Here is a 24,505-nt window from a genome sequence, read left to right on the forward strand (position 1 = left end):
GGAAAGCTTATGTGTTCTGATGGGCTGGCAGCCCAGTCAAATACGGTTTAAATAGAAAGTCTCATAGGTGAGCACTTTTACCTAAGCTCCTGTTATGTTTAAAATCGGGCCCTGATATTTTACCCTTGGGATACTGTGGGGCAAATTCAAAATTATTCCAAATATAGATTGCGTGTTTGGCATTAGTAACCCTGAATTCCAACAGACGAAAAGAAGGAGGAGAGAAAGCCAAGTTAAGGAGAATTTAATCTCTGCAAAGCCTTAGGCAGTCATAGCTCAAGTGGTTTTAGCCACCTCTAGTAAGCAACCATCTAATCATGCCAATCAACAGCTCCAGAGCAAGTAGACATCCAAGAACCTAAAGAATTTAATCAATGAGTGCCTCAACTTCTTTGGGAGCCTGTTCCACCACCTGCTTCTTCTAATTATGTCGATGTTTTCCTCCAAGAGAAGATTCACACTTGCACCGGTATCAGATAGCTCTATGAATTAATTGAATCCACTGGGATGAGGTGGGGAATAGATTTGCAAACTCTTGTTTCAGAGATATTTGAGGTTTGAGGGTGGAGCTTAGAAGGGGGGGCTTTAGGGAGGGGAAGGACCTCAGATGGGTATAATCCTGGACAGTTCACCTTCCAAAACAGCCATATTTCTCCAGAAGTGGAATAAACATTTTAAATAAATAAGCTGCCTATTAAATCTGGACCTTAGGACGAGATCAGGTTTGAGTCTGATCTCTATCAGAAATGTTCAGGAGGGCATTCTTATTGTGGAATTGGAATTGAGACGGAACAGTCTGGAAGAATATTTTCATATGGGAACAGGTCTGTAGTCCATTCCAATTACTGTTGTTGATATAATCTATTATTGTAGATATCATCCAGCTTTTACTGTATTGTCTTATACCTTGTAATCTCATGTTCTTTACTGCTCACACATTGTCCGCACTTGTGGTCTCACACATTTTGCACACTGGTGGTCTACTTCATATTGAGCATACATTCCCTTTGGGTTGGATTTTCCACAACACACATATTTACCCTCTCTTGAATTCACTGTGCCCCAGATTAGAGAATCTCCAGTTTCTGAAACCTTTGGAAGCACAACTTTTCCACTCCCTTCACAAGGAAAGAGAAGGGAGTCAGCATACATTTCACTTTCTTTTTCCTTTCCCCTTAGTGACTCACCACCAAACACAGCTTCCATTGAAAACTGATAAATCATCACCTGATCTTGCAGTGCTCAATCTACATATGTGAATTCACCCTTTAAATAACGGCTTTGGAGGCTACGGCATGCACAACTGGAAAAAAAACTGTGGAACCCTCCAATGTTCACTGCAATACCTGGAAAATATCCGAAGAGATTTTAAGGCACAGTGACAGTCAATTTAGTGTAGTGATTCGAGTGTTATACTAGTTCAAATCCCCACTCTGTTATGGAAGCTTGCTGGCTAGCCTTGGCCCAGTAACACACTCTTAGCCTGACCTCCTTCATCAATATTGCTGTGAGGATAAAATGGAAGAGAGGAGGATGATGGGAGCCACTGGGGAGAAAGGTGGGATATAAAAGTGGGAAATAAATGATGTCACATCGGGCATGACTGTGGCATTATACCAGGTGACACTCTAGCACTTGCTCCAAAACCTTTTAAAGCCCCTCCCCCAACCTCATCATGATGTAGTGCCACGTTCAAAGCTCCACTCTCCCATTGAAGCCTCCTGGGGATCCTTGGGCCTGTCCCTTTCTCTCAGCCTAACCTACCTCACATGAGTGATCATTTTGAGGACTAAGCGGGTGAGCAAATGTTATAAGCAGTTTGGGGCTACACTTTGCCACAGAGAGAAACAAATCTCACCATGACATGCCTCTGAAGATGCAGCCATAGATGCAGGCAAAACATTAGCAGCAAAAACTACCAGACCTCACTTGGAGATTTGGGGGTGGGGCCTGGAGAGGGCAGGGTTTGGGGATGGGAGGTACCTCCGCAGAATATAATGCCAGGAGACCATCCTCCAAATCAGCCATTTTTTCCAGGGTTTCTGGAGGTCAGTTTTCATTCCAGAATCTTGCCAGGCTTCACCTGGAAGTTGGCAATTCTACTCAAGGAATTGTCCTCCCATGTTGTGGCTAGATCTGGACAGTTATTAATGGGGTACAGGAGGAAGAAGAGTTGGATTTATACCCCACTTTTCTTGACCGCAAGGAGTCACAAAGCAGCTTACGACGCCGATCCTTTCCCTCCCCACAACAGACACTTTGCAAGGTAGATGGGGCTGAGAGAGTTCTGAGAGAACTGTGACTAGCCCAGGTTCACTAGATTGGACTCTGCCACTCATGTGAAGGAGAGGGGAATCAAACCCTGTTCTCTAGATTAGAGTCCGCCACTCTTAACCACTACACCACACTGGAAAAATAGATAACACAAGTAAAGATACACTGGTTTCTTTAGACTTTATTCACACATACATTAGGTCATTTATTATATATTGTGGATGAATGACTGCAATAGCAAGCCAAAGGGCTGACAACATCCAGTTCACTGAGACATTTCAGAGCAGCGAGGTTGTAATGCTTTCAGTAACACTATGACTTTTCTAAACAGCGATTCTCTGCATGTGAATTGCCGCCTGCACCACAAAGGTTTCTCTTTTAAGGCATGCCCTTAGCAGATTTTTCTTCCCATGGCACAGTTCTGCATCAGGCATGTACTTCCATCCCCTAGGACCTAGGTTGTTGCCCCATGCTAGATTGTTCTCTTTTCTTTTCTTTTTTTTTAATAATTCTGCCTGGGTGGTTGTGCTCCAGCCTAGGAGAACAGGAATGCACAGAGCTAAGAATTTTTGAAAAGAACAGTAATTGGGATAAAAATTAAGATAACAAAATGGCAGAAGGGGGGAGGGATAGAGAAAATTTTCTTGCACTTTTGTTTAAAATGTATATCTATGGCCACTGAGGTCTTTCCCCTCTCAAGCCTCCAACCTTGTACCTCCGGGAATTTCCCAACCCAGAGCTGACAACCCTAAGATCAACTGAAAAATAGCCAGGATAGAAAGTCAGATTTTGCAGTTGGGTCAAAAGAAAGAAGCTTGGAGACCTCAGCAAGGAGGAGGGAAATAAGGCATTTTCATAATATCGTTATTTACTCGCTCTAAATCTCCAGTTTTCTCACCTTGCTAGAGAAGAAGCCAGAGTTTGGGGGGCGGGGAGGTGGAACCTGTTTCTCAACCATCCTGTTGCTCTGGGAAGCAGGGCTGGGATTATGTGGCACTGGACACATGGCTACCAAAGATAACTGAGGCACAGTAAAACTGGACCAATGAAGAGAGGGGTGTCACTAATAAAAATCCAGGAGACATCAAATTGCCACCCATGACACTCTGAGAAAGTGCTGCAATTGCAAAATATCACAAATGCTTGTATTTCCCAGTTTCAGTATTTAGAGAGTGCGACATCCCACAACCAAAGCACAGCTTCTGAGGATAGGCAAGTATAGGGTGTACACAATGAGTAAGTAATACACATGCATACTTACTGTGCAAAAACTGATAATACACAGATTTGTATATCTATACCACAAAGATACAGCAATGTTATATTCCTCATTACTTCCCCCACAGAATCCTGGGAACTGTTGTTAAAAGAGGTTCCTGTGACCCTGCTAGAAGTCCCAGTCTTTTCACGTGCATCCCCCACAGAACTACAATTGCTAGGCATACATGAAAAGAATGATTGTTTAAAACCTTTAGCATAAATATAGTTATAGAATTCTCTTTGATTTCTGCCTGCAATTTCAGCTGCACTGGAGAGGTCACTAATATGGACTGTTTTCAGATAGTTTCTTCTTTCAGTGTTTATATCCTTGCAATGGAGTTCCTAGTCTGCATTAGTTGTAGGCATCACTTACAAGCATGTGCCAGTCTGTGAAAACAATACTGACCTTGATAGAGCAATGGCCTGATTCAGCATAAGGCAGCTTCATGTGTATGTTTCCCCACGACCATCAACACTGCCATTTGTCTGCTGTTAACCCCCACTGTGCTTTTTCAGTGATACTGCACATCCATCATCAACAAGAGGGCAGACTGCCTTTTAACTTACTAGGAAAGTTTCTATTGGAATTCTGTCTTGGAGGATCATTGGTAGCAACGAATATGCTAAGCTACATGACTCTTGTGGCACTGTGGGGTCCATGTGGCTCAATTTGCTCCAAGGTTATTTTAACAGCCCAGTTGGCTCTTGCCTTCAGACAGGCATATGCAGTATCACTTTATTTTAAAAAGACTCAGTGTGGTCTGAGTTCAGCACTGAACTACAAACTAGGGGACCTAGGTTTGAATCCCTACTCTGTCATGGAAGCTTGCTGGGTGACTTTGAGTCAGTCACTCCCTCTCAGCCTCACCTACCTCACAGGATTATTGTGAGGACAAAATGAGAGAATGGTGGTACAACTCACTTTAGATTCCAGTTGGGGAGAAAATAGAAATATCAATATCTAAATAAAAATAAAAACAGAACTCATAGATCTGAGAGTGCCAGGAGTTCATTCAAGTGACTCTCTCTGTATGTGTGTGTGTGTCCCCCACAGGGCAGCAGCCCTGAAGTTGATCTGAAATATTCTGCGATTTGATTAGTGGTGCTCTAATCTAAAGCATCTTCCCATTCCCCAATATAAATATGCTATATGCTATGCAATAAATCTATTCTGTAAAAAAATAACGCAAACACAGTCAACATAACATTCTCAACAAAGTCCCTCTTTGCCATGACATTAGGTGCATCATCTACATTCTCTTCACCTTCCATTTTAAGACTGAATCTTTCCCCCCACCCCACTTGGAATGGATGTTTGTTTCCTCATATGACACTAACATTGCAATTCAAAGCAAGTGACACCCTTTTTAAGTCCACTGAATTGGCTTAGAAGGGTGTAACCCTGCTTAAGAGGGTGCTGCAAACATATTAAAATATATGTTTGACGCAGTTCATTTCCTCTCTCAAAAAAAATTTATGCTTGCAGGGAATAAAACTTGCACGCAGTTAAAACCAGCTTGAGGTCAGTAATGTCAAATGCACACACATGGACATGTTACAGATTGTGGACACGTGCTCAGTAGGGCCCCAGTGTCTGCATGGAGCTTCCCATTAATGGTCATGCTGGAGAATGGCTTCATGCTGAGCTTGGCATGTAATCAACACCCCCTCCCCCCAAAAAAACCCCTGTCAATTGACACATGTTAATACTAGTCAAATGATGTTATATAATAGACAAGTGTGTGAATAACTAATTCATAAATAGTAACCAATGTCTCTCATGTTCAGCCCATCCTTCCTAAACAAGGTGCTCAAAGCAACATGCATAGAATTCATTCCTCTGTGTGCTCATTGCCCTGAGTTGGATGGCCCAGGTTAGACTGTTCTCCTCAGATCTATGAAGGTAAGCAGTGTCAGCCCTGATCAATACTTGGATGGCACACCAACAAGTCCAGGCCTGCTACGCAGAGGCAGGTAATGGCAACCACCTCTATTTGACTCTTGCCTTGAAAACCCATGAGGGTCACCATAAGTCAACTGTGACTTGAGAGCACTTTATACATATGCAGGTGCTAACTGCAAAAACAAACTTCCTAAAAGAATTCCAGTGTTTAAAGCCTTGCAAGACCTCCTTCCACACACACCTCACCCAGAAAATATATCTTTCAGGCTCTGGTATTAAGATCTGTCTCCCTATATCACTGGTAGGATCTTAGCTGACTTCACAGGATGTGTGGCTACTACATGGTGCCAGATTGCATCTGCCGTTCCATGGAAGAAGAAGGAAAAATGGAAGCCATGTGGTTAACAATGTGACAGGCAGGTTTGATTGTCCAAATGTATCTCTGGTGCCAGCTAACATTCCCTCCCAAATCCTGCCTTCCTGCTTGGAAACCAGACCTTATGGCTGAAATGGAAGGAGGGTTGCCATTCTGAAAGTGGGGCCTGGAGTTCCCCTGGAATTAAAACTGATCTCTGACTGCAGGCCTCACATCCTTCAGAGGAAGTGGCAACTTTAAAGGCCAGATTCTGTGACATCTCATCTTTGCTGAGCTCCTCCCCTCCCCAAATGCCCCCCTTCCCAGACACTAGCCCCACATCTCCAGAAATTTCCCAAGCTGAAGCTGACAATCCTAACTGGGCAGGAAATGATGGCTGGGCAGAAGGTGCCTACCTCTGAATGCGGAGGTGCATGACTTTAACTCCTTCAGAGCTGAGGAGCAAGGGCAGAGTTGCCAATCTCCAAGTAAAACCTGAAGATATACCACAGGGGTCTGCAACCTGCGGCTCTCCAGATGTTCATGGACTACAATTCCCATGGTCAATTGGCCATGCTGGCAGGGACTAATGGGATTTGTACTCCATGAACATCTGGAGAGCTGCAGAACTACAACTGATTTCCAGATTAATTCCCCTGGAGAAAATGATTGCTTTGGAGATGGACATTATGATATTATATCCCGCTGAGCTCCACTCCCTCCCCAGGCTCCACCCTCCCTTTACTCCATCCCCAAATCTCCAGGAATTTCCCAAGTCAGAGCTGGTATCCCTAAGCAAGGGAGATCCACTTCTACCATTGCTATCCAAGGCAATGAAAAGGTGAAAGCATCCCTTGCAAAGGGATCGTCTTGACCTTGTGATATACTCAACAACATTTGACCAGTGTCCAATCATAATTAATAAAAGCTGACTCACATCTCAACCCTTCTCTGGGTGTACTTGATCCTTCACATCAGAAGCACACACATTCTTTGTTTGTCAAATATAGTAGCAGTACTCAAAGTGTCCAGGACAAAAATCCATCTGAAAGACAGGTAAGGAGTGCAGATCTTGCTCTTCAGATGCACAAAAGTCTCTCCTACCTGATGGGACTTCTAGGGTCCGTGATCCTCACACGTCACAAGAGATTTCAGCCTGAGAGACTTGCCTTCTTGTCCATTCTTTTAGTGCAGGTTGGACAGGTTCAATCTGTTCTCTTTCAAACCATTTGCCTTCCAACATGGGTGGGCAGGGACTTGTTGCTTCAGCAATACAAGGCATGAGGCCCATGTTCCAACCAGCTGCAGACCCCACAGGTTTAGCAGATGTCAAGACATGTGTCCATCACTGTTCAATACACGTGGCCACAGTTCCAAGACAGCATGCTTTGTAATTGTGCATAACCTCACAAAACATGATAAACAAATGGATTGCACCAATGCCCAAGAGTTCCTTTGGAACCAATACTCAAACTATTTCCTTTGCATGCAAAGCAAAAGGTAAAAGCAATATGATTTGGCATAACTTACTTAGGAAAAACATTCACAGTGGTTCTAAACTCCTAGACTTCTCCTTCTGAATTGTATCAGTCCCTATTTCCAGTAAAGGAAGCATAAGATATGAAACTCTGAAAAGCAAAAAAAAGATATCTGATGTCTCAGAATCAGAAAAAAAAACTTTCTATGACAAGAACACGGGTTTTGCATACATCTGTTATGTATTCACATGGGTTTGCATGTGTGGCTATTCCTTAATGGGCTCTGTGTATGTGTGTATTTTGCACCATTTGGTGTTCATTTTAGTAAGCCAATGAGAAAGAGGGAATAGGAGTGAGACTTGTTAAAATGGGGGCAATAGTGTTTTAAGACAGTGGGTTAGGAACTGAGGGTTACAGCAATGAACTATCAGAATAATTTTCCCCCTCAGAAAGCAACCAAGGGAGAGTAGATTTTAAGCAGGAAAAAGCCAAGAACAGAAAGGGTGAAGCAGTCGTCCTTCTGTGCCTGCCATTCCATTGCTTAAACTCCCAAAGCTGCTTCTAGCTTTTAAAAAGTCAGAAAAAAAGTTATATGCAACTGTATGTTATATGTGGTTGACCCTGAGGGCAAATCATTCTTACTTTCACAGAAGTAAGAGTTTTGCATGAAATACCAGAAAGATACTTACGATTTTAATTGAGAAGATACAAGATTGGAAGACATTGTGGGGGGTTGGGGGAGGGGGGGAATGGAGAACTGATATTGTGAAATGGTTCAGCACATGGTGGGTGATCGAGTCTGAAGATTTTACAACTTTTGGTTTGCAGACTCACATTTTAGGCACAGGTTGGTCTGTTCCCCAGGCCACTGGTGAGTAACTTGCTGAGTCAACCAAGGCCAGGGAAAAAACAACCCAATGCTAGTTGAAAAAGCAGAAAAAATAATTATGAGAACCAACTACATTCTGACTATCCTTAAACCCAATAGAATGACCTTCTTTAGTGTTCTATGCCTAATTTTGGCAAAATTAGGTCCTCTTTTCTGAAGCAGCTGCAGAGAAATGAACCCAAATAGAGACTTTGCAAAAACACCACACCAATCTTTTGAGAGACGAAGGGCATGAATGAGTGACAGAAGGAACTTACAAGGAGGCCAAGGTGGGAGGGGGCACCACTAGGCAAATAGCAGGGAAGCAATCTGGAAACACAGAGGGGTAGCCCACTATTTTTTCTCAACAATAAATTGCCCATTCTGAAGATATGCATGAGATCTAGGGACTACACAACAAGCCGTAGCATGGAATCTGCTCTCTAGATTACCTGATGATCAGACTGGGAGAAGTTGTAATAGTATCTTGTTTCGAACCACCCCATGGTTCCTTCCTCCAGCTAGCTAACCCAACAGGCTCTGACTTCCATCCTACCCCCATCTTCTTAAGCATATAACTGAAGCAGCCAACATCTTTCCAGGTTCTTCTCCACAATGTGTAAGATCATATAATTAGGATCACTTTTTCCTTATATTTTTTTCATAATCATTTGCATTCATTAGCAGAAGCCGTGCACCACAATGACGAGAGAAACAAGTCTATAAGTCACATCTACTCATAAATAATTATGGGCCATTATGCATGGGGTCCCCATGTATAATCATCTGGTGATGCTCTTGCATAGCGTAGGAAAAACAACGAACATTAAAAAATAACTTTCCCCTACAGGATGCAGGCAGATCTAGAAATTTCAAGTGCCTTCTCACTTGGATAACCAGGGAGAGCAGCACTGTGAAGCCCACAGACAGAGATGGAGTGCATCATTCACAACTCAGCCTGTGCTGGGTTCTTGGCATACACCATGCCTTGCTGGACGTATCGGATGAGTTCCTTACGGTTGTCCAAGATGGTGTCAAAGCTCTCCTGCAGCCGGTTTTGCTGGTCAACAACCTTCTGCTGGAGACTGCGGATCCAGCGGAGCAATGCCAAACGGCGGTACATGACCAAGTGGACATGATGCTTCTCTTTTTCCCGCTCCTTGAACTTCTTCTTATCCTGAAGATTCCGGAAGGCCTCAGCCAGTGCTGGGAACAATGTCTCAGAAATTGGAGAGGTTCTTTCAGGATCAGCATCAGGTGGCTTTGACTCCAAATGGCCTCTTTGGTCTTCAGTGGCAACAACAGGCACATCCCAGGCACTGGCACCCCCACTGTCAGGGCTATCAATGCTGAGGGAACTGCTGGCATAACCATTGTCCTCTAATGGGGAGCTGGCCACCTTCTCATTCAGCTTTATCCTTTCCTCAGCAGTAGTTTTCTCCTGCTCCAAGCCAGTAACCTCAGCCCCCTCTGGAGGCCTGCGGACGTCTTCTTCCTCCTCAGAGACAAGGGACACACCATCTGAATTCAGGCCCTGTGGGACATTCCTAGGCCTGTTCTTTGTGTTCTGCCTGTGTAGAAGTAATGTTTGATTATCTGGTGCTGAAACAGCATTACCTTCAAGCATCTCCAGTTCCCCTGGAACTGGAATTCCTGGCATAGTTTGGCTCCAGTTATCATTGCTGTCATAGGCCTCCTCATCCATGAAGTTGAGGTTCTTGTCTGGTTGACCATCCCTTGCACCAAGGTAGGCTGTGTCCAGTTGCAAGTTTGCCTCATGGAAAAGTGGGTTGAGGGATACCTCTGGTTGGCACATGGCAAACATCCGCCCACCTTCCTATTTGAGGGAGAGAGAGAGAGAGAAATGCAGGAAAGAAATGTGTAAGTGACATGCCAAAAAGTACCAGCAATCTTATCTGTGACTGCTGAAGTCTAGTAATTACCACTCTTCTACAGCTCTGGGACAACTATCAATCAATTGATCAAATATCACCTGACCATTTAGTTTTTGACAATATCTGACTTCAGTTGGACATTTCATGAATATAAGCATGCTGTTGTCTAGGTAGAGACCTGTCATTTTAGTATGATATTATCTGAAAGGAGATTCCTTGGAACCAGGGTATACACACATACAAAATACATTAGCAGATATACCCTGATGTGTGGCCCAAAGCAAGTTACTTGTTTAAAAAGGTCACATTTGTCATTCTCAACCTTTATGGGTAAACATACATTGAAAGGTATATACATACTGTCAGGAAACAATCTTACAGATTCCATTTCCTCTTGGTCTGAGGAACTCGGAAAAACCATATGACTTTCCTAGTCTCTGCCCTGCAAGGCCACTCCTCTAATTTACTCCTGTAATATATCAGCCTCACTCTGGATGCCAACCACTGCCAGTAACAAAAGAGTATCTCCAGCTAGACAGATTGTACATCTAGCAATCTATTTGCAACATTGTTTAAAGGTTCCGCCTTGTTGCCATGTCACCTGCTTTGCTCTTCCTAGCTAATGTAGGACAATAGCTCACTTCCACAGTTTTGCACTTTCCTGCCTTAGGGATGGGGAGCTCACCTGCTGCCCCTTCCCTTTACTCATCTTTGGAAAAGGGGACTAAATAGGGATGGTATATTTACTACAATTAGGCTTCAAGCATTCAAAAGATAAAGCAGTAAACAAAAGAACTGTTCAAGTTGAGCAAGAATAAAGAGAAGCAGTGACTCTTGCAGCCTCTAAAAGTCCATCATTATCTCTGCGCACAGTTGGGACTTCTCCCATAGTCCCTTGACATGTGGGCGAGACAGAAGTCCTAGGTAAAGACTGATTCCTTCATGGCTTGTGCCCATCTAAGAAAGGTGGGAATAACAGGGCCAAGACCAACTGCATCTACCAGAGATTGTGTACACTGCGGAGCTGTCCATGTTTCTGCAGAGACACAGAGACATTTCAAGTGAATTAATGCTCTGTGATCTTTATCCTCCTCATGCAAACTGTCCTACATTAAACATGAGGAGTCACTTCATACACTGCAGCATAGAATGTGGTGGTGGGAAGTACTGCCAAGGCACACTAGATTTATGGTGACCTTGTAGGGTTTTCAAGGCAAGAAAAAGAGGTGTTTTGATACTGCTTGCTCTGCATAGCGACCCTGGGCTTTCTTGGTGGTCCCATCCAAATACTAACCCTAGCCAAGCTTGCTTAGCTTCCCAGATCCGATGGGATCAGGCCAACCTGGGCTAACCAGGGCTTCTTAAGATAAACAATATTTGATGTGTATACATAAAAAATAAAGCATCAATTCATCCCATTAGTTCCAAATTCCATACCTGAACATTCTAGTTATATTAATTAGCCAACTGGGATTGGCCAGCATGATGGAGCGCTGTGGTTTGTCTAAAATAATGGCTCTCAACTGAAAATGTTGGATAGTATGGATGGAAAAACCAATAACATCTTCATGGTCTCACAGGGTTTTGTGAGACCATGAAGATGTTATTGGTTAGTGACAAACTAGGATGGCCAATGTGGTGGAGTGGTTAGAATGTCAGACTAGGATCTTAGAAGCACAAGTCTGAACCCTCGCCCTGCCATGAACACGTGGCCAGTCACACGCTTTAAGCCAAACCTACTTCATAGGGTTCTTGTAAGGATAAAATGGAGAAGAAGAGAATAACATACCAGTACATCATTTGGGGTCCAAATGGGGGAGAAAATGATAATATAATGGGATATAAATAAAGTAGACAACAATTATAACAATAGGGGGACAGAAGTTTATAACTCAACAGGTTTCATAATTTTGTAAGAAAATATTTAGACAACAACAATAACAACAACAACAGTGAATGTACACCAGAATTCTTTTTATCATCCTTTTAGAATTAAGCTTTTTTTAAAAAAAAATTATCAACAAAAAGTATCTTCTGTTGATCAACTAATGCCATCACAGCACAGTACAGTAGTATTTGTACTATTTGTACTTTTATCTATCTATAATGATTGAATAGTCCCTTAAGTTATTTGGGGGTCTATGTGTCTCACTGCTTAGAACATGACGTCTTTGGACATCTCTTCAGAAACCTTAGCCCCCCCCCCCCTTCACTTGCCATAGTCTTGCCCAACTAACAGTTACAGATTCTGCCTTACCAAGGGCTGTGACTCCCCTCTCAGGTCTGGGGTCTCCCTCTCACTCCCCCCCCCCCGCTCCTAGCAGCAGTCTAAGGTCCCTTCCGCACATGCAGAATAATGCACTTTCAATCCACTTTCAATCCACTTTGCAGCTGAATTTTGCGGTGCAGAATAGCAATATCCACTTGCAAACAATTGTGAAAGTGGATTGAAAGTGAATTATCCTGCAGTAATATCCACTTGCAAACAATTGTGAAAGTGGATTGAAAGTGCATTATCCTGCATGTGCGGAAGGGGCCTAATTGGGGGGAAGAGGCACACTTGCTGCAGAATGAGTAATTTCTTCCATGCAACTGGAGCTCCCCCACCTCCTAGCAGCAGCCTAATCAGAGGAAGGGGATGCCGGCACTGCAGAACATGCCACCTCTCCCAATTATGCCTCCCCCACCTCCTAGCAGCAGCCTAATCAGGGAAACAGGGTGTGTTGCTGCATAAGGAAGGAGCCATTTCTTCCAGGCAATTGAGCCTTCACCCCCCCCCCGCCACCTGCTGCCGCTGCTCCTCTCTGTTTCCTGTCCAGGGAACCTGCCCTCTCTGCCTCCCCCCACCCCACCCCAAGACCCGGCCCTGACAATAAAGCACTTCAAGCAGATACCCAAACGCAGAATCACGTAAATAGTGACAGCCAAGCAGGCTTCCCAGCAACAGCCCGAGTCATTCCAGTACAATTCGAGCAAAAACATGCCAAGAAATAGGAAGTGAAAAACCAGAAAGCGAAGGGGTTATGCCAGCCATTGGGGTTTCCAGCACATTATCCCCAGCCCTGCCTGCATCCCCTCCATCACACCCCGTGGATGATCTTTAGGAGATGCGAGTTTGGGGAAGTAGGGAATCCGCATACAAATCCACGCACCCATCCACTAAAACGCGAGGCGGGAGGAGAGCAGGAAGCCCGGAAGGATCGTCTTTTCAGCAGCCCCTGTCAACCCAAGAGGGAGCGCGAGAGAATCTGCAGCATGCCCTAAGCGTGCCATAGGTGGGAAGCTGGTTGCATCCCCTCCCTCCGCTGCTAGCAGCCCCCTGCAGTTTGCTCCAGAGAACCGGGGCACTCACCGCTGGAGTCTTGCAGCAAACCGAGGGGGCTGGGGTGAGGAGGGGGAGCGCTCAGGCTGCGGCTTCTGCTGCTGCTGCTGTTGCCTAGCTGGAGAACGGAAATGGCATTGGGCGAGGAAAGCGTCACGCACTGCCCACTTCCTAGGGCAGGCGAGGCTGCTGCGGCTGGCACGGGAGGGGAGGGAGAGGCTGGTGGGCAATGAATGCCTCGCACGGCAGCCACACAGGGCGGGCGGCTGGGCGTTATATGCTGAAAGGGCGGCGGCATGGAAAATAACAACACAGGCTTCCTCTAATGTACCCACGCCTGCGCGGAGCTAGATGCGCCAAGAGACTACCCTGCCCCCAGCCACAACTTGTGCCCTTCGGCTGCAACAATATTGTGCTCGTTGGTTGCATTTGTGCTCCGCCTTTCTTCCCGAAGTGCCTCCATTTCATCCTCACAACAGCCCTATGAGATAGGTAAAGCTGAGTGTAGGTGACTGGCCCAAAGTCACTCCGTGAGCGTCTCTGACAGAGGCAGGGTTTGTACTTGGATTCTCCAGATCCTAGTCGGACACTCTAGCCACTACACCACCCTGACAAATGTGACCTGTCAGATGAGTTGTGTGGCCAGCAGAACTCATGGCAAAATTGTTCCTGGAGTATACCAATTCAGCTGGGGGAAGAGGCAGTATCAGAGATGTGATAGGTACAAGATCTGAATGGACCCTGTGCAAACTTGCAATTCCTCTCTTCTGTTATTCACCCCACAGATGCAGTCTCATAAGTCACACAATAAAAATGTGCATTTGATTTCTGAAATAACACCAATAGAAAATATTTTTCAAAGACCTGCAACCTGGGAACCCACTCTCCAGGCCCTGATACAGTCCACCCCTTTTCTTCTCCACTCCCAACGCTTAGGGAGTGGGTTCAGAGAAAGGTTCTGACCTAGTTATCATTAAGATGACATTTCTCTCTGTGTTTTTAAAATTATTGCTTGGGCAAAGGAGGGAAGGGATTTTTAATTTGATGGATATTTAAATATATTTGTGCATTCAGACATGCATACACATATTCATACATGCCTCTATAATCTACTGTCAAAGCAATGCTCTTTACAAATTTGCACAGTAAAATCAAAATCTCTAGTGTGAGGAATCAAACATTTTGCTGGGAATAGCCCCAGCTGACCCCACCCATTTTCTAAAAACACTTGACAAGCATCAGGAAAGGTATCAGCGGGCATCACAGTGCCCACAGTAATCATGTTGCGGATCGCTGTCCTATGGCATTATACCTTGATTGAGGTTCCTCCACTTCACAATTGGACCTATGAATTAATTACCTCCAAGACGTCCTAACATTAACAGCCTTGCTTAGATCTTGGTTCACCAGTTAAGAGTCTGCCACTCATGTGGAGGAGTGGAGAATCAAACCTGGTGGACCTAGAGTCCACCTGCTGTCAACTACTACAACCACACTAGCTCAGCAGGTTTAGGTACTGAAGCTTTAATGCCTGGCATTTTTGGTTACAAAGATCATAGAATCATAGAGTTGGAAGAGACCACACAGGACATCAGGTCCAACCCCCTGCCATGCAGGAACACACAATCAAAGTACTCCCGACATATGTTCATCCAGCTTCTGTTTAAAAACCTCCAAAGAAGATCTCAGGCAATGAGACATTGGAGAGAGGACAGTCCTGGGCTAGCCTTACCAGCAATTTGGTTCAGTATATTTCTATTCCAAATCTGTGCTCTAACTTCTGGCCTGCATCGTATCAACTACCCAAACCAGTTCATGCCTCCTGCACTCTTCCCCACATGTATTGCTCTATCTCAGGACACCCCAGGCCATGTTCTCTCAAAGGTCCTCTTATTGCTCCTACATTCCCTGGAGCGTCTTTACCGACTTTCCATAAAAAGAAGGAAGGCATGGCAGGAGGCCAGATGTTAGAAAAGAACATGGGGTGTACCAGGCAGCAGGGTCTCATGAGATGCACTGGGCATAAAGAAGCCTTGTGTGTACACTTTCCAGGACATTAGAGTCAACCCCCCCCCCCACACACACACACATACACATATCCATGAGGAATCTAGGATAGGAAGAGAGGATGTGTTTGTGTGTGAACCATACTCCTCGCTCTTTGCATCCTTGCATAAAGAGGATTTTCTCTCCAGTTCCCACAAAATAGTATAAAGAAAGTGAGAAGGTTCAGGGGGGGGGGATCTAATTTCCCTGTATTCCCTTGCACTTATTCATCCACCTATCTTTTTCTCTTCCCCATCTCCATTGTATTCTTTTTATCTTTTCTGTTCCTCCTCCATCTAATCTCCCTTCCTCCTGTCTTTTACTTCTTTTATATCTCTCTTTTCCTCTTCCCCAATGATCTTAACTGAGGCCTGCTTTTTATTTATTTATTTTATTTATTGTTTAGTTTTATATCCCACCCTATCCGCGAAGGGGATAAAATTGCTTTTTCCTGGAAACCTGGGGATTCTCCCAGGCTTTCAGAACAGTACTACTCCCTATCTGTCCCTGGCCCCATGGTGTGGGTTTTTGATCCACAGTCTTTGGGTCCATTCAGAATTAGATATAATGTTATAGAACTTTCCTTGCTCAGCAGGCAAATGAAGCCTATCCTCACTGCCCTTCATATGGAACAGGCTACTGCTGCCACCCTCAGATTTGAAGGAAAGAAAGTGTGAGCCAATCCTCCCTCCATACTCAACAGTTTCTTGCTGTAAACTGTGCCTGAAAGGAAGATAAAATATGAAGCTATCTGGACAATTTAGGCTGCAAACTTGGAGGTCTCAGGAGTGCTCCCATGTCCACTATTTTCATCAGCTGTGTTTTCATCACAGGAGGCTGTTTTCATCAGCTGTGTTTTCCATTAACCAATCCAGCCTGACGTGCCACTGCCTTTGAACAAAATTGGTCCCAGCAGAGCCCCAAAGACCCCAATCCACATCCTGATGACGTCAGAGGATGTCATGAGAGTCTGTTGCTCTAACCTCTTCCATAAGGAAGGATGAATAAATGAGTTCAAAGCTTGCCTCACATGCGGGATTGGTTAGAATGGGAATTTGGCCAGGCAGAAGAAGATATGAGGCCAAATCAGAAGCCCTGGAATGGTCTCTGTGCCAATTAACTCTCTCTTTATCCTTTTTTAAAAACTAGTGTCCGGCAAGCAGAAGATGGGAGACTATAATGTGTACCACTGCTAAGACAGCTCTTCAGGGGAAGGATGTATTAATAGAAGATGGCCCCAGTGAGACAAATTCATAGAGCCCAGGTGGCTATTAGCTGTGACAGGTAAATGGAACTTCCATTTTTCAGAGGCAGTGTAATGCTTAGTACTAAATTTTGGGGTAAAAGAACAGGAAAGGTCTGTTATTTTTGTTCCCTGTGTGAGCTGTTCATTGGCCTGATTAAGGCCACAGATACAGTTTTATGAGATAAATAAAACAAAAGCATTTGTTTTAATGAGAGCTTTTGTAAATCACAGCTGATATCTTCAGATGTGTGAAGGGGAGATCATATTGGGAATTCTTCTTGAGGAGAAACTGGAGGGGATTGAGGCCCTCTTGTACTATTTCCCATAAGAAGGGTTCCCAGTATGATCTCCCCTTCTGAAAAAAATGTGCTGTAATTGATGAAGTTCATATTGAAATAAATGTTGTTAACCTTTAAGGGGCCACTGGGCGTGTGTTTTGCTACAATAGACTGAAACAACTAACAAATTAAATAAGTTATTAGCTATATATACTGGGAAACATTTGCTGAGTATAAGTTATCTTCCTGGATGGGCAAAGTGAAGTCAATTTGATAACCCTAACCCCTAGAAGATGTCAAAGATGAACTGGCTTAATTTTCAGCTCTAGAACAAGGAATATAATGGGACTTTAATGGGATTTATTACAAATTTCAGGCTACATACCAACATTTTCCCTCTTTGAATCAAGACTCCAAAGGTGGACAAATAAGAGTATTAGCCAAGCTTTGCTCTTGGGGACAATCACTCTCATTTTTTAACAAGGGCCAATGGACAGAAAATAATAAGAGGGGAGTCAGAAAAATTTTCAGCAGGCAAACGGAAAATGACACTATAAATGGAGAAGTAGGGAGAGGCATAACAAATACTTTAGTTACTCAGACAATAGGGAATGTAAAGCTGAAGGGTAGCAATTAGAATTACTTTGGCATTACCAAAGCTATAGCCCTGTTCTGATACAACATTGGCAGTATGAAAACTGGACAAGCATAGTAGAAAGTAAAGCTTCTCTATGGAGGGTTGTGTTTGCCTGTCTGTGTTTTGTTGAAGCCAGCTGTGAGAGCACTGGGGATGAAAAAGGTATAGAGGAGATTAAATTTCAATGACAGTCAGCCTGCTATAGAAATAGGTAGCAGGTTTCAGGTCTCCATAATGGAGAACAGTAGAACCAGGCTTGGGTTCTGCAGGACCATGGAGAGCTCCAAGTGAAGGCAGGTGTTGTTCTATTGAAGTCCATAACTCAAAGGTAATCTTTGCATATCCAACCATGACATAAAGACTGTCAGACCTCCACCTACAACGAAGTTGTAAAGAATTTAAAGGGATGGTAATCTGGTTTGGAGCTATCACTGTGTTCTCTGCCTTCTCCAATAGGAATCCTTTAATTAAATAGATTGCCTTGGGAAGCATATCTAGCTGTTCAGACACTTGACCTGGAGGGTCTGGGATGCGGTATTTATTTTACCACAGGGGTCTTCAGAGACATTTAGATATTTCATCCTATAACATTTGAAGACAATGGGACTGGAAAGATAAGCTAGTGATTACATTGCATTTAATAAAGAAATATAGAATAGGCTTGACCTTGTCAGATAGTTTGATCTCAATACTGAGTCACGATAAGACTCTGCTCCAGTTTTACTCTCTATTCTTGTTTACAGTTGTTTGTCCCCACAAATGGCATGGTGAAATCAACTTGATTACATAGTGTACCACTTCTTGACTTGTCAGCTTCCTTTTTGAGATTTTTTTTGAAAATGTTGAATAACGAGAAATCTATTGAGAGTGTCTTACACTATCTTTGTTCCGCAGGGCTTGTAAAACCTGGCCTTTCCCACCTAGCCAGCCGGCACGAGCATCTCCTCTCAGCCTCCAGAGCGGGAACTGGAGCGAGAGAGGGGAGGAGTGGGAATGAGACGGTAGGGATCCACTCAAGTCGCCTGGTTGGTGGCAGGTGGAGAACACTCTGCCTTCTACTGAGTTAGACTATTGATCTATCCAGTTCAGTGTGTCTGCCATGACTGGTAGCAGCCCCCAAAGTTCTCAGTTTTTGGTCTTTCACATCACCTGCTCCTTTTAAATGGCAACGTCAGGGATTGAACCTGGGACCCTGGGCATGCAAAGCAGATGCTCTGCCACTGAGCCACAGCCCTCTTTGATCTCAGCCACCAACCTTAAGTTTAGGATCCATGTTTAGAAGAATAATCCATTCTCTTCATCCTCCTCTGAGAAATCTTTACAGAGACCCTTCCCCTGCTTCCCCCACATGCTTCTGAGTCTGTCTTAGGGTGTAGTTGACATCTCTCAGTCATCATCAAAGTGGTCTGGAGGTCAGGTAGGAAAACCTGTTAAAAGTTGAAATGTAGTCCAAACAGACTCATCCTCCTCACCAATGGGTTAAAGCTTCAATTTAAAAATTAAAAGGAAAAAACCCTTCTCCAAACCATCTGTAACTTAACTCTCCCCGAATGCCTCATCTGAATTTAATAAAGCAAGAGGGGAGTTGGAGAAATCTCCCAAAAAGCTTTCATAGAAATTAAAGTAAACAATGCTTTGACCTCCAGCCCCCAGTTGCCCTGCTGCTGACATGGGCTTGTTGTTACGGTTACAGACGGTTTGGTGTTTTTGTTTAATTGTAAACACATTTGGTAAATGCACCAGGATTTGATGGTAGCTCAAAAGGGGCCTGTTAATGGGTAAAAACAGGAGGAGAGATGTCTCTCATGGTAGGAGAGACAGTATCTCATGTGAACAGAGAGGGAAAAGGGTGTGAGGTATGTAGCTGAGAGCACCAGCAAATAATCTACACAGAGGTAGCTGCCTCCTAATTACAAGGGCGGTGGCCATGTTGAATTCACTTTTCGACACACAGGTGTCCATCTCCTCTCAGACCCACCAGTCTTGATGGAACACAAATCGTGTTTAATGTCCATATGCCAGAGAAGCAATGAGAGAGTGCCAGTACCATTGTCAGTCACTTATAATTATTAATTTGTTTATATCCCATCGTTCAACTTGTTCATGAAGCAATTACCCAAACTAAATTCAAATCACTCATGTGAAAACCAGCAAAATGTATCCAACTTTTAAGAATTAGTCAAAGCACAGCAAAACCAACAGAGATGCTCATGTGACAAAAGACAGTGCCAACATAGTGTAGCTGTTGGAATGCTGGGCTAGGATCTGGAAGATGCAGACTCAAATTCCCATTCTGCCATGGGAGCTTGCTGGGTGAGCTTAGGCCAGTTACTCACCCTCTCTGAGCCCAGTCACTTACAGGGCTATTGTTGTGGGAATAAAATGGGACAGAGGAGAATGTTGGTGTAAACTTCTTGGGGTCCTCACTGGGAGGGAAAGTGGGTATTAAAAACAATCAAAGCAGAGTACCATAAGGATATATAAGAATGTATATGAGCCTACAGACCCACTTAGGACCTCTGTAATCTAACACCTAAAAGTCATTTGAGAAGAGGGCCTATCATTCTGGGGACATGGAATAATTCAGTGGTGAGATTCAAATAATTTAACAACTGGTTCCAGAGGTGAGATTCAAATGATTTAACAACTGGTTGTTTACAAGCACCATTTTAACAACCGGTTCTGCCGAAGTGGTGTGAACCTGCTGAATCCCACCACTGAATAGTCCCCTTTACTGCCCTTTGTGATAAATACTGCTTTTCAGACATCAAGTACATGTATGCGTGAGCACTAAAGTTTGGCTCTGTTCAAGGATGAGGATGGAGAGAAAGACTTGTGAATTTCGTTATGGGCACCTCTTTTGCCTATAATCCACCTTCCAGTTATAATAGGTTCCAAACAGAGGATCATAACGTTTCAAGAACCTCAAGACGGATCGCAGCATTATTATCCATGAGCTTTGTGGCAAGAAATGAACATGGGCTTCTCCTCTTAACCCACAGAAATACTACTGCATAAAGCAAATGGCCCCAAAGCAAAAGTTGTGCCCCAAAGAAGAGAACGCCATGCCCACAAAAGGAAACAACAAGTTTACTCATACAACGAAGCTCACAAAGCAGTCTCTGTCCATTGTTATATAACCACAGATTATTCTTTTTTTAAAGCCAGTGAAGATGAAAATGTGCTGCCCTGCGGTCAACACTCCCATCACCCCTTTCCTGTCCTCTCACGGCATTCTTGTTTCTTGGAGATCTGGAATGCATTTGTAGTTGTTTTGGGATCAAGATGGGGATGCAAGGCATGAAACAGGTCACATCTTTCACCTCATATACAGGTAAGCCGAAAAAGTGGGCGAAAGGTTAAAAAATAGGACAGAATTTGAATATGATAATTTATTTCTGTTGATCCAAATGTCCAGATAGTTGGAGGTGGAAAGTACAATCACATTGTAGCTGACTTATGGCAATCCTGTATGGTTTTCAAGGCAAGAGATAAGCAGGGATGGTTGGCTGTTCCCTGCCTCTGAGTTATGACACTGGACATCCTTGCTGGTGTCGCATCCAAGTACTAATCGAGGCCATTTCCCCATAGCTTCTAATATCTGAGGAGACTAAACTATGCTGGGACAACCAAGCCAGGTCAAAAGCTAATTGCGATATTTAATTTAAATATACAGCTCCCTTAAACTCTGTCTGTTCTCGAGGTCCTCACTGTGGCTGCAGAACTTCTTAAGGCCCTTCCTGCTCTCCCTCCTTAAGGGCCAGCCTTTGGAATTCACACCATGTAAATTCCAGTTAGGAAGACCAGGCCATTCTGGGTCCCTGTAGCGGTTGAGGAATCAAGTCTTCTCAGCCAGTTCAAGTTATTTTGCTGGACAGAAGCACCACTTGGACATTTTGGAGGAATATCTCAAAAGAGAGGACCATCCTCTGAAAGAGAAGATATCTGGCCACCCTATATTTCTTCTAAAGCTCAACAAATGCTCACCTACTACCTTGTGCTCATTACTCCCCTCCAAATTATTCTGGTCTTGCTGGGACTGAGTAGGAGAGACTGGATGAAACATGACACATTTTCTAAAAAATATCTCATGTTCAGCTTCCTTCATTTTGCATTTTTCTTTTTAATCTGTACTGATAAATACCAAAACCAAAATATTAAAAATCATCCTTTCATGTTACAATGCACTGAAACAAAAATGTTGTTTTAGAAACATATGGTCTCTTAAACCTTATTCTGCATTTTTATGTATGTGCCAACATTAATTCAACTGCCAGTGGAACTAAGAAGGGTGAACACGTAGGGTTGTCAGCTTCCAGGTGGGACCTAGAGATCTCCCAGAATTAAACTGATCTTCAGGCAACAAAGATCGATTCCCTTGGAGAAAATGGCAGGTCCAGAGGGTGATGTTTGTGCCATTGTGGACATGGCCTATTCCACTGAGGTTCTTCCCCTCCCCAGATGCCACCTACCCCAGGTTCCAACCCCAAATCTCCAGAAATTTCCCAACTCAGAGTTGGCAACCCTAGCTACCGAGCACAGGATGACTAACCTTCGACCCCAGAAATGTCACTGAGCCTCCTCACTGGCTCATGCGTATCTAAGCTGGCTATTGGTCACAGACTGTTTCACTAAAACCATGGCTGTTAAAGGAAAAATGTACATTGAGATTCTCAGGAGGCTGAAAATTACACTCAGTCCTATACTTGTTTTGCATGGCTGTAGAAGCATAGTACCGCACAGCTTGCAGGGAACTGACTCTCCATTTTGGTAAGGTCACATTATGAAAACCACTCTTTTGTAAGAAGTGAGCTGATCAGGAGAGATGATTTTGCTATGTTAACTCCCTGTATTCCTGAAGGGGAAAAAAGGTGGAAGGGTAGAATGAAAGATTTGTCTGAACTCCAGCAGATGCTGCCTGCCAGGAAGACAGCCTGGTGTCCTTTAGAGATTTCCGCTGTGGTTTTATCTGCCGCTCTGCTACAAAAGAAGGACTTGGAGGCTAGCTCCTTCCCTTCCATTAGCACACAGTCCAAAAAAGGGGAAAAAACCATTTCCTTTTGCTCTGTGAATCACTAATATACTCCAGACAGAAAAAGTCTGATTAGGAAATTGTTTAGGAAATTGAAAGGGAAGGGGGGAGGGGACAGCTCCATTCTTCAGTTGAGCCAATGCTATTCCTGAGCAAGGAAGCAAAAGCAAGTATACGCAGCTCTGCATTTTACAAAGGTTGCTTGGCGTGACCAGGAGAGGACTGTGGTGTTAAAAACTGGATTAAATTGAGCCAAGCAGCCCCGGGCAAGCTAGCACCTGCCACCATTGTTGTTGTAGCCCTGGTATGAGCTTAACAAGCCCAGTGGTGCTGACACCACCCCAAAGGCCACTTAGCATATCATCCTCTTGGACACTCTTGAGGGCATCGGCCTCCCAGAAACTTTCCCAGTAAGATAAAAGACCAGTCTGCCCTGGCACTGGATTTTAAAAAATTTTCCATTTGGGTGCTGTGTGGTTTCCGGGCTGTATGGCCGTGTTCTAGCAGCATTCTCTCCTGACGTTTCGCCTGCATCTGTGGCTGGCATCTTCAGAGGATGCATTAAACAATGATGTACAGCCCGGAAACCACACAGCACCCAAATGATTCCGGCCGTGAAAGCCTTCGACAATTTTCCATTTGTCTCTCACTTTCCCACCCTTCTTGGGCGATCTTATCAGTAGCATGACTGGTTTTAGAAGCTAATATCTGATACATGATCAAGGGACCAAAGGTGGGGAAAGAGTGGCCATATATAGAAGCCACGTGTGATACATGAAGAGACCAACCCCCTTCCTTGAATTTGCAGCATTTTTTAAAAAAAAATGTCAACTTTTAACCCTTTCTTGAGATATAAAAGCAAAACTGTGCCGGCAGTATTTTACCCAGTTGTTCAGTAAGAACTCACCCAGCTTCCACCTTTCAAAAATTTGAATAATAAGTTCAACAACTGAAATATTTTAAGTATGATTAAAACTAAATGTTATGCAATTTTTGCAGAAGTTAAATGTTTTATAGTCTGTTTGTCTTTGCTTGTTTACCGTGACATAATACATGCCCTTTGGAAATGAGCAGTATGATTTACTCAGAATATGTGATATGAAGACTTTTATGTAAGGCAGTTGACAGCATTAGATAATGATAATTCCTGTGTATACATGGATATATATACAATATTTTCAAGCATATACTTTTGAGTATAACTAATTTTGTCCACAACGTGTATGGTGAAAATACTGCACACCATTAGAGTTCAATGTTTTCAATGGGCCTTTCCCCACTTACCTTCTGCTGCGCGGTACTTGGGCCAAGTAGCGCGGGGTCCCGGGGCACTCCCCACTACAGGGGCGGCGACAACGCAGCCGCCCCGACGCTGCCGCTGTCGCGCCCCCTCAGCGCGCGTCATTCCTGGCGCTTTTCCAAACTGCGCCTTTTGATGACCCCACGCAGAGCGCGGGGTCGTGGGGAAGCCCGGGTGCATGCCAGAAATGACGCGCGCAGTAAGTAACGCGCAGCAACGGTGGTAGAGGGAAAAATGGGGAAAGGCCCATAGTTACAAAGTTTAATTTGATATCCTAATATGTTTCTAATCCTATGGTGAATATCTAATAATATATAGCTAATTTATCCAAATAAATTGGATAAATAACACTACAACATTGGTGTTTTCTAGGGTTGCCAGCCATCGGATAGGCTGGGGACAGGAACATAGTGGGGCTGCATTGTCATCTGTATTGTTACATCACTTCCAGGGAAAACCCAGAAGCAATATAGGGCAGCTCTAGGAATCAACAGAAACTCTATGGTTTTCTCTGTAAATTATGTGACAGTCCAATCCTGATGGGGGAGGGATGAAGTCACCTTTGGAGCTGGTGCAGCTCATGCTGACACAGGTGCCCACCTTGCCGGTGC

General features: G+C 44.0%; 1 protein-coding gene across 2 annotated transcripts; it reads right to left on the reverse strand.

Annotated features, from left to right (window-relative positions):
* Positions 1-2,440: 2,440 nt before the first annotated feature.
* Positions 2,441-13,534, reverse strand: LG06H1orf216 (linkage group 06 C1orf216 homolog). 2 transcript variants are annotated; one of them, XM_048500773.1, is made up of 2 exons: positions 13,386-13,534; positions 2,441-9,975 (listed from the first exon to the last, which is right to left on the reverse strand). In XM_048500773.1, exon 2 carries the CDS (start codon positions 9,961-9,963, stop codon positions 9,085-9,087), a length of 879 nt encoding a protein of 292 aa, XP_048356730.1. In that variant the 5' UTR covers positions 9,964-9,975; positions 13,386-13,534; the 3' UTR covers positions 2,441-9,084. The 2 variants fall into 2 exon arrangements, with proteins under 2 accessions (XP_048356730.1, XP_048356731.1); XM_048500774.1 differs by lacking the exon at positions 13,386-13,534 and adding an exon at positions 13,186-13,298.
* Between the last annotated feature and the right edge of the window lie 10,971 nt (positions 13,535-24,505).

Source organism: Sphaerodactylus townsendi, linkage group LG06 (genome assembly GCF_021028975.2).
Source record: "Sphaerodactylus townsendi isolate TG3544 linkage group LG06, MPM_Stown_v2.3, whole genome shotgun sequence".
Taxonomy (NCBI): Eukaryota; Metazoa; Chordata; class Lepidosauria; order Squamata; family Sphaerodactylidae; genus Sphaerodactylus; species Sphaerodactylus townsendi.

Excerpts from the sequence above, each read along its gene's own strand:
- LG06H1orf216 (XM_048500773.1), bottom strand. The coding sequence starts at position 9,963 with ATGTTTGCCATGTGCCAACCAGAGGTATCCCTCAACCCACTTTTCCAT.